Below are 15796 nucleotides of genomic sequence, written 5' to 3'. Positions count from 1 at the left end.
AAAATAAAGGTATTCAAGATGAACGTTTTTGGGGTTTTAATAACAATTTATGAACACACACACACACACTTTACACATCAATGATTAAGAGACACATCCTATTTTATTGTTCTTTTTACATAGCTTTTGCTATGTAATATTCGCTTTGAGCTTTGACTTAACGTCGTAAAGTACAGTATTGAGACCCAAATCAAATAGTGATTTTCAAAATCAGCATAATTGCGTCCAATCATTTTGCACAAATGAATGAACGATTTATGTCTGAAGGTGCTCATAGCACTGTCAAAGATGACTATACCCAAACAGGTATATAATTTAGTTTTAGATTTTGCTTAAATTGGTTGGTACTTCTGTAATAAAATGAAGGAATATCTCACAATGTAGTGTGCACAATAATTCCAAAGTTGTTTCAGAAATTGTCAGAAAATGAAGGTAATACCTATTTGCCCTTTCCCCATTATGTAATAGAACATGGTTTCTCCTAGAATCATGCACACTTAGCGGGGGATATTCTGGCAGGTAATCAGGTACTCGGGGTAAGCCTGTGTATCGTTAAAAATGACAAACATGGTGGGCTTGCTGAGGTTGTCCGTCACACTGTCGTATCTTAGGGGAATGTCCGCACTCTCTTTGAGGGGTGCGGCTTTCATACTGCTGCAGCCCAGTGTGAAGTCCCCCGTCAACACTTTTGCTACGAAAACAAACTTGTGTCCATCTGCGTTTGGTGGCGAGTATTGATCTGCGACCGACAGCGCAGAGTTTAGAGCAAAATACACCCCCTGGCCGTATACCGTGGCTGTGAAGAGAGCACAACACAACAATAAGCCACAATAGAATCTAAACATTAGAAAATTATAACAATATTCAGGGGTTGAAAATATCCTTCCTAGAAAAGGTATTCATCTTGAGATGTCCTCTTGGTAAATCCAAAGGACCGATTCAAAATATCTATATTTTGTGTTACTGAAAGTCTGTAGCACAAGACCATTCCAGTTTGAAGGCAAAAAAATTCAAAAGTTCCACATACCGTTCTTTCCGCAGAAGCTCCTGTTGAATCCGTGAAGGTAAATGTCCTTCACGCTGGACTCGCTAGTCCCGTGGTAGAGGGTTCGCTCCACCTCGTTGTGTACGCCACTCTTATAGAGGCTGGCCTTCTTCAGCTTGTACTGACTGCAGAGCAGGCGATTCCCCAGTTTCTCCACCTGGAGGACAATGCACAACATTGTGAGACAATATTGGTCAATAGTTTAGAGTGAATCAGTGTTTTTGTTGGGTTTTGCTCTCCGACCTTGACAATCCTTATTTTACTGTGGTATCCTTTGATGCTGCCGTAGAAGTTCTTCACCACCTCCTGGAATTCCTCAGAGTTCTCATCGATTCTGGAAACCTCCGGCAGATTGGCCAGCAAAGAACGCTCTGGCGTCATTCGAAGGCAGGCTAAAAAAGGACATGTTAATGATTTAATACTAAATACTAGCTTAGACCCATACTGTATGTATCACAACTAATTTCTAATCGGTCCAATTTCCCCCCCCCACACACAAAAAAATAGCAGAAAACGTTTCTACCTTCAACATCAACATCCAAGTCACTGATCGCGGTGCGAGCGACCGTCAAAGACTTCTTAGAGGCCACGTTGTAATCCTCCATCTTCACGAGGTCAACGATGTGGGGCTGGCCGTTAAGCAGGATGGCCACTTCCTTCTCCTTCATCCTCCAGGTGTTCTCAAGGAACACTATGGTGTCCGGTTCATACGGCGTCATGGCCGCGGTGGCCGGGTCCTGCCTCGCCCACTGGATGTTGCTCAGGAGCTCGTCCTCGTCGCGGCGGGAGGACACCCTCTGCAGCAGCAGCCGCACGTCGGGCAGTGCCTCGGTCACAAAGTCCTTGAACCCGGACACCGTGAGCATGTTGCCCTGAACCCGGATCTCCACCGCGTGCTTCCTCTTGATCACCTGCACGGCCTGGCGGTGGAAGTCTGACATGTCCGTCAGCCCCTTCTGCTCCATGGTTTCCTCCACCTGCCGGAGGGAGACCTTCTTCTTGAGGGCGATGTCGGCGCGGATGAGGTCGCTGCTGAAGCCTGCATACACCTTGACCAGGGCCACGTCGGCCGCCCGCATGTCCTCCAGTAGCGTGCTGAGGCACCGGGGCATCGAGTGCTGGGTGCTCATCGCGTACGAGATGTAGGAGCCTTCTTGCCTGGACAGTTCCAGGACCATCTGCAGTTCCTCGTCCTCCGCGGTTGAGAACAGGGAGTTCTGGATGGCCAGCGACATTTGTTCCTGTTCCTGCAGTCCTGTGGCTCCCGGAGAGACTTTCAACGAGGAAGGGCCGGCACTTGCTTCGTCGAGCATCATGCCTTCCTCGGGGTCTCTGGTGTCCCCCGCTGTGTAAAGATCCTCATCATCCTCTTCCTGGCTCCCTGATGACACGCGTTGTTTAAGGGGAAATAAAAAAAGATAAACCCTCGTTAGTAGGAGTGAAACAATTCATAAAACACACTTTTTGACTTAAAAGTCAAAACATTAACTCAATAAGACAATGTCTTCTAGTCTGCTGTACAGAGCCGTTAAAGCAGGGTTATAATCCTGGGGTTTGTTTCCCAAAAGCATAGTTGCTAACTTCCTTAGCAACCTACATCTTAGGGACTCAACAGTTAATATGAAAGTGTTCCCAAAAACCATTTCACCTACATAGTAAGCTCAAAGTATGGAGGAAGTTATTGCATTCCATTGTACTAGCAAGGTAAGGCTCCCTGACAGTTTCCCAACAACATAGTCTGGCTGAGTCCTTATTACCCACTTGGTAAAAAGGCAAATTAGTTACAACAGCTCTAGGGCTGTTGTAGGTCCATATTAGGCCACATGCTTCCTGGATATTCATGGTCACATTTAAGTCACTTCAGTGGGGGCCTCATTCCATCTGCGCGCGGCACCTTCTCAACAATAATCAATAATCTTCCTCCCACTCAGGGTGAAAATGGTAGGTCTTAGCTCGTTTCCCCTCAGCCATGCCAACGTTTAGGAGTGCGTAACTACTGTTGACGGCTTTCAACTGCTGTTGACAGCGCATGCGCTACCGCGCGTATATGTCCCGCGCAAATTGTATTTTATAAAAAAAAAAAAAAAAAAAGGCCTTTTTTTTTTCTTCTTCACCCCTCGCGGTCGACTTGGGATCTGTCGGCGGTCTACTGGTAGACCGCGATCGACTGGTTGGGCACCCCTGTCCTAGAGAATAGAGTAGACAAAGCAAATTTCTCACCAAATTCAGTGTTTGAATTATCTTTTTTCCATAAACGTATCATCCGTTTGCATCAACTATATTGAATTGCATAGATAGTACCTACGCTGATGAATTCGCCCCCGTCATTAAAAATGTGTGTGACGTTTTTTCCAAGCAAACAATTATTTCCGAAATTGTTTCTAAAGTTGATACAAAGGATAGGTAGGCTACACACAATCAAGTTGGCGAATATTAACCACAACTGTTTAACAAGCATGTAGCCTAAATGTCAAAGTTTGTGAGGCTTCCACCTGTGAATGATTGAATGCCTCAGAGCAACTCCGAACTCCGCCTTCAGAAAACATCTGTTCAGTATGTATCAGTTGATAAGTACTCAGCTAATCAACGGAGAGATCAGCTACGTATTTCTATGTTAGCAAGAGATTTTTGGGAAACACTTGTACTTCGGCTGCTGCATAGTACAACTGGGCTTAGTAATAAGTCGGCAAAATGCTAACGTCCTGACTGTTTTGGGAAACACACCCCTGTGAGGTTGCTCTGGTATCAACTGTCTGTAGTTGTAGCAAGAGAAGGCTTTCCTGACAATTTCATCAATCGTCAATTTGTGTGCTTGTTGTGCAATGCAGATATTACTGGGTCAGGCACTTAAAACATGTTTGTGAACCACAAAAATCGATGCCCATATCTGCCCGAGAATTCTGTTACTGCTGCGGAGATCTCTTTAGGCCCACCGTCGTCAGACACATGTTGTTGCCTGAAGGCTGCAATGAGAAGTTGCTCCTGTTCGATTGCTGTCATTTGTTTGACGTCTGGACCAGGGGTTAAAACAAACTTTTTCCACCCCCTTCCCGGAAACGTCCCGAAAAACATTTTGAATCGTCCCGAATTTTCCCAATAATCTTTTTTTACATTTTGAGTCGTTAGGCTACTTACTGATAATATAATAAAAACACAATACATTATGTTGATAAAATAATATATTTATTTCCATATTAGATTAGTTTAGCATCAAGATGACAACCAACACCCTCAGTCCCAGAACGTGACCTTCTGCCAGTAATCCACCATTTAGGGACTGCATTTAGTGAGTTGTATTTGCCGTGTTCTTTTTGGAAAAAGTCTGCCGAGTAAGGATCGCTTTAACTCACTTTGTTTGGGAAAGGTTTGGACTAGTAACTATGAAGCAAAAGGAGGGGAATTGTATTACGCACGTGTGGAGATACACTGACCCTACATGCCCACTGCACCGTCAGTCAACGGACGTGGGAAGGCGTGGCTGACGGATGGGGGAGTAGTCTTTGCAGAGGCATCCGTCAGCCAATCAAATCGCTTCGCCGGGTTCTTCCCTCTTCTTTCTGCTTGTTGCAATGCAAGATGACCCGCTTTCCCGCTTTCCAGTATCGTCAGAGCCCGAGTCGCGTCACAGTGCTTAAATTTGCATACGTGATCTGATTGGATGACGGATCCGTTGCTGCCGAAAAAGTTGAACATTTTTCAACTTTTTGACGGAGCCGAAGGCTCCAACGGAACGGACGGATCCACAATGCATTGCGCGTCCGTCCCCATTCAAAGTCAATGGGGATCAGTCAACGGACGGAGGTAGTGGGCACGGGGCGTTAGCCCGTTTCTCAATTCGCGTACTTGTGCGTGCTCGTGTGCTCGTGGACTCGTGAAACGTCATCAGTCGTTGCCCGAGCACTGTTCCAATTCGAAGTACGCATCAAGCAAGTACTGTCGTAAAACCCGGAAGTGTTCTTGATGCGTGCTCGATCTCGCCGTTTCACCGAGCATGCATCGGAGGTGGCTCGTGTGTACTTGCAACCGCTATAAATCCCAGGATGCATTTCGCACTCGCAGCAGTACGATGGCGGACAATATGGAGAAGACGCACAACTGTAGCTTAAAGGGATACTTCACCCATTTAGAACCGGCGTTCTATCATTATAAAATCGCTATTGTAATATAAATAAATATATAAATAAATATCAGTCTAAACCAGTCTCCCCTTGGCCCATTTTTTCTCATCTAATTTTCTCCCGAAATGACGTCAAATGACGCGTTTGACGTCATTTCGGGAGAAACCTCTTGTCCCGCTAGAAGTGCCGAGGACTACAACACACTTTTGGTGGAAAAATGTTCAACCAATAAGGAATGAGAGGGGGCGGGAGCTCGCGTACTGAGGGGGAATGAGGGGGACAGGAGACCGACAGGTGGGCGGGGCAGCGAGCGCAATGCACTGTTGTAGTTGGAGGTTTTCTTACTTTGAGCCAGAGAGACCATGAAAACACTCTTTCTGCCTTTTTTTAGGCTAGGATGAACCGATTTCAATTTTTTTTTCACATTTATAATGAAATATTTAATTCATAAAACCTTCATATTCCCACCGGTGAAGTATCTCTTTAAGTTACTCTTAACTTATATATGTATTTATATAATATAATAATAATAATAATATAAGATAATATATAAATATATATATATAAAGTCGTGTGTGTATAGCTTATACACATGACAGGACACGCATATCTTTTCAATTTTTTCATTCAGAATATTTACATAGGCTACTATTTGAAAATGAAAGAGGCTGGGATTTTGTTTTATATCATTTGTTTATATTGTTCAGTAGTATATGGCTAAATGAGGCCGTAGCACAGTTAACGGACGAGCAGAGGTGATGACGTCATCGAGTCCGCTGATGTTCGCAAGTCCGTGCTTGAAGTACGGACTTGCCAAGTACGTACTTGCAAGTCATCGAGTCTGTAGTACGCGTGCTAGGAATTGAGAAACGGCCAATGTAGGGCATCAGATAGATGCGTTACCTGGCTGGAGCGTTCTGCCCCCTGGGCTATGTGTTGTGACTTATCTACTGAGCAGGCGTGGACTCAGTTATGTGCTCTGATTGGCTAAGCATGGTGCTGAACTCCCGCCTCCTGGATACCGTGTGTGTATCTATGCTGCTCTCTCGTGGCTATGTGTTGGCATTGCAACTTGGTTCGTGGCTATGTGCGAGAATTACGCTTCTTTTTGTGGCCTTGAGCTTCTGGGTCTCTCGAACACCTGGGCCGCTCGTATCTCTAGAATTGGTCCATGAATGAATGGCTTCTTGTCTGGGCCGGACGCCTCCCTAGGATGGGAAAGAAGCCTCTCTAGTCGACAAGGACATATGTGGCCTGTTGGTATGAATGTGGGAATTATGTTACATATTCGTCGAGAGGAGGGTCATGCATTGAGATTTGCATGAGGCTGTTCAGAGTGTCATTGGCTAGGCGAGACCTCCAGTCCGACTTCACCCGTTTCATGCAGGAGAAGCCATGCTCGCAGCAGGAGCTGCTCCCACCTTTTTCGCGGCACAGTCAGTGCATTTACACTGCCCGAGGTAAATTGCCTGCTTGAGCTAGCACCCCAATTTACCCTTCCGGACCCTACACACATTGGCGGTTTATTGGGTTTCATTCTGATGTAAATGCAACGGCTCTGCGGTTCCAGGGGGGGGGGGGGGGGGCTTGGGTAGAGGTGTTGCACTCTCTCCACAGAGACAACACAGCGATATCATCATGAGCAGTACTAACTGGAGAGAAAGTGAAATCTGCGAGCTGCTGATTATGTAAGAGAAGGTGATGCAGTTGCATTAAACAAAGACGTTGAAAGAAAATTTGACATATTTTTCATTAATCTCCCTGCGTCTGAAATGCGCGAACCTCTTCGCCCAGCGCTCGTCCACTGGTTTTCCACAAGCATTCCACTGTGCGATCATCCCTGCTGCGTATGCCCTCACACACACATTGTTGAAATATGTTGGATGCTTTATTCTTTCTGTGTGGCCGTTAGTTAATGATCGGGCTATAATAAAGACCACGTTGGCTATGTAATCGCTGACAACAGGGGACATTTCCTAGTGGTTGGACATTTTAGCGTGCCTTTTGTCGGTACGCGGAACCCGCAACCCAAAATCGGGATGTCTGGTCACCCGATGATCGGGCGGTTGCGGGTATCAATTGTTGCAAAAAATATTGCTTCGGGTGGATATTGATATTAGGCTGATATAAAGTCAGTGCCCACAAAATTCTCTTCGTCCCGAGGTCGACCCGAGAGAGAATATTGATCCTCCCGATGACAATTAATTACGTCCCCGGGACGACAGGACGTCGTTAATTTTAATCCCTGGTCTGGACACCTTGCTCGACCCACTCCACTGTGTACCTTGAGAAAGTGCCTTTGATATTCAAATCAGATACCGGAAGGGCTCTCGATTTGAGGAATTGCACTGCAGTCTGAAAAGCCTGAACGTTTTCCACCGCAGCCGATTGTGTGTCAAACATGCTGTGCTCGAGAACACAGTGCCGACCGTGTCTCTGTACCTCAGATTCTGAGAGCATCACTTGACTTTATGTGGATATTTTTCCCAATTTAATTCCAGCATACACTCAATTAGTTATATCTGTGCATCATCTTTTTGATTAAATTAATTGAATCACTTATGATTTGTTTTTTTTACTAGCTGCAGTATACAGTTCAATGAGAATTAACAAACTGTTTCACTCCTAATAGCCAAAGCAGTATACTACCTTTGTCCAAATCACCATTGTCTGTTAAAGCTGACTGGAGGCTGGCTGCAGTGCGAGCTGAAGCCGCCTTCTGGAAGTTTATGTGGGACAGGAGTTTCCATGCAGCTTCAAAGATGTCCTTGAAAGAAAAACGTGGATTGTAGTAAGAAGAGAATGCCCAAATGCAGATTGCTGCATTGCTGCATTTTCCAAGAAGTATCCAGACCCCTTCCCCCGCTCCCTCACACCCAACCCTAACCCCAGCAGCGTCCAACCCAATCCCCACCACAACCTAACTACCCCTATCCTCGACTCCCTCACATCCCACCCTAATCCCAGCCCTTACCCTAAACCACCTCACACACACACACACACACACACACACACACACACGAAAATAATAGTTTCCCATTGATCATCACCTGACTCTGCAGAGGGGCCCAGTGGATCTTGTCCAAGCTGATGCAGATCTGGAACTTGGCCCGCATTTCGTTAAGGATGCCGGTCCCCTCCGACTCTACCAGGAAGCGGGCCACACCCGACTGGTTTATGGTGAGGGTTTTGGTACACACTGATGAGACCATGCTCTGTAAGAGCTCTTGTGCATTTTGACAGTGACCAGCCAAGCCCTGGATCTAGAATATGCATTCAGCAAAAGAAGGCAGAAATTGGTTTGAGTTCCAAAAAAACTTGATGATGATGCATCACTAATGTATTAAAGATCATTTTGTTTTGTGTTGGATTTCAATGTGCGACATACCCTTAAACCGCAAAGCTCTTTCCCATCTATCGGAAGAATCACAACTTGGTTCATTTCAGCCATCAGCTGATGGAAATACATCTGGACGTATTTCAGCATGCCTGGCTCCATGGCGATGAATTTCTCCTGCTCGATGGGGGTCAGGAGGAACTCGGTCACCTTGCTCCGCTTCTCCTCCTCCAATCCTTTCAGCGTCCACAGGTCCACACTCGCCCCGTCCTCAGACACCTTCGCCGAACACAAGCCCAACGTCCGGAGGAACGCCGCCCACTCCTCAGAGTACAGCATGCACTCGTATTCCTTCTGCACCGGGATGCATATTGTACACAGCTGGGATGTCAGCGAGACACACCCCTGGGTCGCCATCTCCTGAGACAGGGCAGTAACCACGATAACCTTGTCTAACACCGTGTAGATGGCGGTAATCCCCAGTTGAGAGAAGGTTTGAAGAAGTTTTTCTCGCACGTCGTCATTTTCAAGGAACTTGGCCATCTCAACGTCAAGGGTCAAAGTCGACTGAGCCATTCCAGCCAATAAGTCGACAATAGTGGTCTTCAGACGCTGCAGTTCCTGTTTGTCAGGTCCGGTGAGGTGAACCGTGTCATCTACAACCTGCGTGTTTACGTTTGGATGCGTCTGGTGGATGTCCTGGGGAAGGGTGCTCAATTGGAACAATTGGAGTTTCACTGAGTCCTGGATTGTGATGTCAACCGAATGCGTGTCTGGCATGACCTCTGTGACGTCCGCCATGGCTCTGTCCACTATGTCAATAGACCTCATGTTGGAGTTGACGGTTGCTAAGGCTGTCTGCCGCGAGGACCGGATCTCAATACTATCAACAGTCAGAGGACTGGCCTGTGGTTGAACTGAATCCAAAATGTCTACCTCGCTCTCGGGCCCGTCGTCTGAGGAGACACTCACACAGCTCAGTGATGGATCGCTTTGGGCTTGACAAGCTGAAGGTTGGTTGAATACATGGTAGGGAGACACGGTGAGGGTGGCATCGTTCAGTATGTGTGGATGCTTCAGGACATGTTCCACAGCTAGATATGGAGAAAAGAGTTCATCAGAAGAAAAACTGGAACTCCGAGTGATCAAAGGCAAATATACTCTTCCAGTGTTCATATTGCTATCAATGAATAAGAAAATTATGAGTTACCCAACCTGTAGAATGATGGCTCATCCAATACCTTTATATTAATAGTAATAAAAGAAAATAATAATAATAATAATGTGAGGAAGGAATTCAATTTCTATCCAATGCTAGGGTTGTCTTGTTTTAGTGGTCATTAAACAATGCTTTGTGCAGTTTAAAAAGTCATGAAACACTAGGGATGGGCAAAATGATTCTTTTCCAGGAACTAGTTCTTTCAGTTCAGTTCACTATAACGATTCGTTTATTTGATTCGGTCGTTTTGATTCGTTCGTTACGTCAGATTACATCTTAAAAAAAATAAAAAATAAAAAAATCATTTTTCTATAATTATATATATTTTTTTAATTGGTCATGGGTCCGGATAGGACCGTTAAGACCGCAGTCCGCCGTTTGGAGATGCCTGCTATATAGTATATCGAACGTCCCACCAATATTTATACCACTTGCTTACTCTCTATATTTCATTCATGGTTTTACATTTATAAATTTATTTTACTTTACATTTAATTCTTCATTGTTCAGGCATTACAGAACTTGCATGGTCATAAATAAAAAATACGAACTGCAGTTTAATTTCTTTGTTTGTTCTTAAATTGACGTAGAATGGAGCAAAGACTCCTGGGATTGGGAAATGCGTTTATCCAATAAACAGATGGAGGTCAAGTCTATTGTCGAATGGTATGACCCAAGATACAGACAGAGAAAGCGCGCATATTCGACGGTACCGCCTTGTCATTGGTTTACCCAGGTGCCATTCCAACACCATTGCTACCTCTCATTGGCTGAATCTTTGAGCACGTTGTAGACTCAATCAATATAAGTCACGGGGAGACGGAGCTCTGTTCGTTTGTATATTTTATTTTCGTGACCATATGTTTGGTTTATGTTAAAAAAAAAGAATCAAAGAACCAGTTCTTCTTGTTTTGGGGAACCAGTTCTTGTCGTTCACGTTCGGGATTCGTTCGTTGTAACGAATCAGTCGCGACCGACACATCCCTATGAAACACCCACTGACTTTGGGAGTAAAAACATAATTTTATTATAAACTCCAACATCCCCGTTATCTTTATGTCAAAGGTGGATTCTAAGGTAGAACTTTCTGTATATGGATAGAAAAGAGAAGGTATATTTCACAGCTTAACTCCCTTGCTGTCTAGATGGCGTAAACAGGTGTGATTTCTTTTTTTTCCCATTTTGCCTAGATAGAGCAACATTTCTTTATCAGAGCAAACATCAATATCTACTTTGTCATTGACCACTCATCTTTTCACTCATTGTTGAATGGCGTGTTTGACATGTAATACATGTTTTCATATTTTCTTGTTTTCTGTTCTCATTTATTTAATGCAACCAAGTAAGAAATGACCAACGGGGGCAGAGAATGCTAAATACATGGAACACAGGTGATCCGATTAACTAATCACCACGGGTGACAAACATTACAAAGAAAAAACAGTAAAGAACTGGGCTGGGGCCGGATCAGTACAAACCCTGGGGGTAAGGTTTAGTATATTGAAAAGATGCACAAAAGAAAGTTACAAAAAAATACAACAAGTATAATTGGTCGTTGGAATTCACTATGAAGCGGTGCAGCGGAAGGGCTTACCTTCAGGGTGGACAAAGGTCACCCGGGCAGTGCTCTCTGAGAGCATGACGACCTCCTTCACCTTCAGGTCCGCCGGCTGGCTGCCCTCGAAGTGCAGCGTCAGCAACCTGACGGACAGGCCGGGGTGGAGGTTCTCCACCAGGACGGAGTCTGTCTGCTCGATTTGCTCCAGGGTGAGCCTTGAGCCCTCCAGCGGCTTCTTGGATATCTTGGAGCTCAGGCTGAAGAAGTCTGTGCACCCCGTGAAGAAAAATAATTCATATAAATATGTAGTACAAATGGCCGCCTATATTGCCGGAAAGAGATGGCCTGGAGACCATCCTGATCACGTGACCTCCACATTCGGTTTGGGCAGCGGGCGCCGGGCGGTAGTACTTGCCTTGACAGACAAGCTCCTTCAGCCAAACAGTGTCACAAAACATGGGACTCCATTGCGGTGTGCTCTACAGATACACTTTATCCACCGGAGACTCTGCTAGCACGTACTCTTCTTGTTTGAAAATTATTGAGTATATTTCCACAATAACTACACTCATGGTTGTTTTAAATACTATAAATGTTACCACTCAATGCTTTGAGAGACGCCATTGTTTTTGCAGCTGTGCCTGTGTTGTACATCAACGACCCGTGCCTAATTGGCCCCAATAACATTGTCCCTTCGGGACATCAATGTGGGTGACAAGAGGTCCAGACTGGTTGGTGCAGTGTAAGTGTGTAAGGTCACCTGATCAGGACGGCCACCAGGCTAAGAGGAGATGGGCTGAGAACAATTTCTTTCCTTCTTCCCTAAACTCTTAAGGGGTTGGGGAAAGAAAATCCAAATCGTTCATGCATCCAGTGATGGATGCTGGCTAATTATGCTTTGATGGATTGAGGTCTCCTACTTGTATGTACCAGGCCACGGGTAGCAGACTTAACAAGTGAAGATAAGTTTCCTACCCATACCGTTACATTAAAGGGATAATGTCATGCTTTTTTCGACTTTCCCTTTGCTTAGACTGTTATGACGATTGTATACATGTTTTACGTCTGCTAAGCTAGAAAAATCTAAGTCCGAGCCAGGGGGAGTATTCGCGACAACCGAGAACATCCCTCAATTACTGCGTGATAAAGCTTGCCACGCTCAGACTTTACTTTACCTAACAGTGTGACATCACTGTGTGGTGGGCGGTGCTGAAGTTCAGAAGTCGTGCCTCCCGGCTACCCGCAATGTTTACAAATTCTAGTGAATTTACTGACGCACGTGCAAAGCGTTCGACCAATCGCAACAGAGTGGGCGTGCTGACCAATCAGGACTGGACTGGGCCGCAGGACTGGGCTACTCGGGAGGCGGGCCTTAATGCGATGTGATACAAATCAGAACGTTTTTGAAAGAAGCTTAAATTGGTTTTGCAGAAATTAACAGTGCGAGAATAACGCAGGGTATTTCTAACATACAGGCATCTAACCCTATTCTACGTTTTAGTTGTGCCCCCAAATGCAATTATTAACTCAAAAAAAGCATGATATGGGATCTTAAAAAGGAGCAGGCCCATAACTAGTGCTGTGAGTGACACCTGTGTTTATCCTACAGTGGCGTCTCTGTGAAAAGGGTCCATGAGCAATGTCCAACCTGTAGCGAGGGGCTGATGTAGATAGACGAGGAGGGCGTCCCGGCCAAGCAGCGGGGTTAGGGTGTACTCGTCCACGTCCACCTCCATCACGTTCTCCACGTACAGCTCCACCAGCTCCATGCAGGTGTTGGGCTGGAGGCCACACAGCAGCAGCCTTCGCTGGTCCTTCAGGACGGGTCTTCTTACGGTGATCTCTGCGTTGTAAACAACATGCTGCTCTTTGGACAACACCCGCGCGGCGACTGTTTGGGAGAGGGGGTAGGTTTGGCAGGTTCTTACATTTGTGTCTATATACAAAATATTGTTTAAGGATAATTATATTTGAATGCATTTCTGAGATAAGTCTCACTACTTCCTAAAAGTGTTAATAATCGATCATCATCATTGTGGGTCAGACTTTTAAAAGGCTCCTTCCTTTGATAGTTCATTTCTGCTTGCCTTCCTCCTCTTCAAAAACCAGAAAGGCATGGTCCCCTTTCTTCTCCACAGATACGAGTGGACCTCCGCCAGAGCGTCGCTTGTTGGCGAAGTACAGCTGCAGTAGCTCCTCGTCCACACCCTCGGGTACACCCCGCACCTCCACCGTTCTCTTCTCGTTCTCAGCAGACATCCTGGCGTGATCTAGGTACAAGTCTGGGTTATTATCAAGAGCTGTGCAAGATACACATGTGACATGAACAAAGCATTCCATACACCCTGGTGCCATCCACAACAGCAATCAATCTGCATTCACTGTCATGTAAAAGGTGTTGTTGTTTACATGTGTTAGGCCTACTTTCTGAGGCCTACCTGGAAGGATAGTCTTTATACCTTCAAAATGAAATGTTTAATATACGTGGAGAACATTGGCCATATGCCGGTACATATATATTACACATGCAGCGGAACAATTCTTTATTTAGTTTAACTTGTTGCAGAGGATCAGCGTTTATTCGAAAGTGAAACCAATCCCTAGCGTCGATTTGGTACATTTCGAAATAAGAGTCACTTTAGAGACACAATATTGACTTCAAAATGTAGTCTGACGATTGCAAGACTGTCTATGTTTTGGCAATAATTTGAGGTTCACTTACTTGAAGTTCACATCGTCACGTCCAGTAGTCGTACGTACTTCCTTGTTATAGCGCAGACTCGCCAATAGGTGTAGCATGCCTTTAAGTTTAAGGGGACAGGTTGGGCGGAGGGGGTTCTCCGGTCTGTCACTTCAGTTTCCGCCGGTCTCGTTCTGCGTGTGTCAGTTACAGAATCCGGAGCGAAAATAATAACGCCATTACACGAACAACAAAAACGGGGAGAATAAATATGGAGTTCGAAAAAGAATAGTTTGTCGAATATTTTGTTGATAATAATATCCGAAACAGACGGACATCCTTTCAATGAAGGTCCCTCCCCCTTCCCCGCCCTGTTAACGGTGGCCGTTTGTAAACTTTTAACAGTTAACAGTTTGTGAGCACTTGCCTGTGTTCGTATGTGGGAAACAGTGAGTGAGAGGGAGACAGTGAGTGAGAGGCGGCGGGCGCACTGTTCGAATGAACATTTGTAAACGAAATATTTTGGTTGGTTGTTAGCCCGCAGTAATCATCCCGGCGGCCGGTGTCACACATGGACCTATTAAAGAACACACACCGTATTCTGTTACCCACCGTACAGTGTGGCCCCAGGGGTCGCTGTTGCACATTTTCTGCAACATGCACGAGTTTGAAGCGTTGCCACTGAGCATGAAGTCGTTCACGTGCGGAAACATGCACGAGCTTGAAACGTAACATTTGCGCGTGCCTCTCTGTTCCGAGGTCATTTTGCCTACGTTTGGTGTGATGCTGCTGGGGCGATCTGAAGCCCGCTGCCCACTGTGGAACGAGAGCGCGCAGAGCCGACAGTATTGCGCACTGAGTGGTCATTGAAACGGCAGCAGACTAGGTCCAGTGGAAGGCTTCCACTGGAAGCACGGCGGTCCTCGGGACGAAGCGCCCGACAGGAACCTCTTTTTTTAAATTTGTCACTCTCATATCTGTGTGTAGTAAAATCATGTCTGCGATCATCAGGTCACAATCCATGATAGCTGTCCGTCGTATTCTGTGAATGCGAAAAAAATGAATGAATCATTCATCAAATGTTTTTTGTCATCCTCATCATAGCTGTATGTGGACTCAATAATTAATGCCTGCGATCATTACAGAGTCAACAAGCAGCAACAATCCACGAAAGGTCACAATCGACATACCGGTAACTTCCTAAACTATCTGGAGGAATCCCCCGGTCTATTGCATATTTTGGGACAGTCGCTCATGATTGATAATAACTGGCCAATATATCATATACGGTGTGTTTGATCTCTCAGCTTCGACCTGAAACCCAGGGTATTGATAAGCACTTTATTAGGTAGCCTAGGTATTTGTCACACACACACTAACCCACCGGCCGTGACTTTATTGACAGATTGATTAAAGCATAATGTCTGCCATTTTACAACGACACCAACTTCCCCATCAACAAATACATGCATTTAAACTTTTAGGCTTATTTCAGAATCAAGGGAAATATTTTCAGCCATTAATCTGGCTATGGCCATGTCAGATGTAGCTATATTAATAAATAAAAGGAAAGGTAAAAGTGTAGCTGAACCGTGATTTTGTCTGTGTCGTCCCTGGTAGATATGCATGTCAGCTTCTGTACAGCAGTGTTCACTAAGGCCCTTAATAATAACAAATTGAACGACATTAAAGGTGCCATGACATGCTATTTTATGGATGCTTTAATAAGGTATTTGTTGGCCACTAACACAGTATTCAAAGACGTTCCTGAAATTCAGCCGTGGTGCAGAGTTACAGCCACTCCGTGCCAGTCGCACATTGAGCTTCCCCCAAATGCGC

The 15796-nt window shown here is 45.3% G+C and overlaps 1 protein-coding gene across 1 annotated transcript; it reads right to left on the bottom strand.

The window, feature by feature from the left end:
* Positions 1-19: 19 nt before the first annotated feature.
* On the bottom strand, positions 20-14138 carry parp10 (poly(ADP-ribose) polymerase family member 10). Its single transcript, XM_060043043.1, has 11 exons — positions 14000-14138; positions 13365-13547; positions 12926-13168; positions 11314-11544; positions 8552-9594; positions 8214-8426; positions 7813-7930; positions 1569-2426; positions 1289-1437; positions 1028-1202; positions 20-796 (listed from the first exon to the last, which is right to left on the bottom strand). Exons 2-11 carry the CDS (start codon positions 13534-13536, stop codon positions 498-500), a joined length of 3501 nt encoding a protein of 1166 aa, XP_059899026.1. The 5' UTR covers positions 13537-13547; positions 14000-14138; the 3' UTR covers positions 20-497.
* Between the last annotated feature and the right edge of the window lie 1658 nt (positions 14139-15796).

The sequence above is a fragment of the Gadus macrocephalus genome, chromosome 22 (assembly GCF_031168955.1).
Source record: "Gadus macrocephalus chromosome 22, ASM3116895v1".
NCBI classification, from domain to species: Eukaryota; Metazoa; Chordata; class Actinopteri; order Gadiformes; family Gadidae; genus Gadus; species Gadus macrocephalus.
Note: the sequence above shows the minus strand (reverse complement) of the source record. Positions and strands in the feature narration are given on the sequence as shown.

Bases quoted from the DNA above. Each gene is read 5' to 3' on its own strand.
- parp10 (XM_060043043.1), bottom strand. From the start codon at position 13,536: ATGTCTGCTGAGAACGAGAAGAGAACGGTGGAGGTGCGGGGTGTACCC. The intron at 11,545-12,925 runs GTTGGACATTGC...CGGGGTGCACAG, and splicing joins ACATCAGCCCCTCGCTACAG to ACTTCTTCAGCCTGAGCTCC. The intron at 2,427-7,812 runs GTAGTATACTGC...GCGTGTCATCAG, and splicing joins CAATGGTGATTTGGACAAAG to GGAGCCAGGAAGAGGATGAT.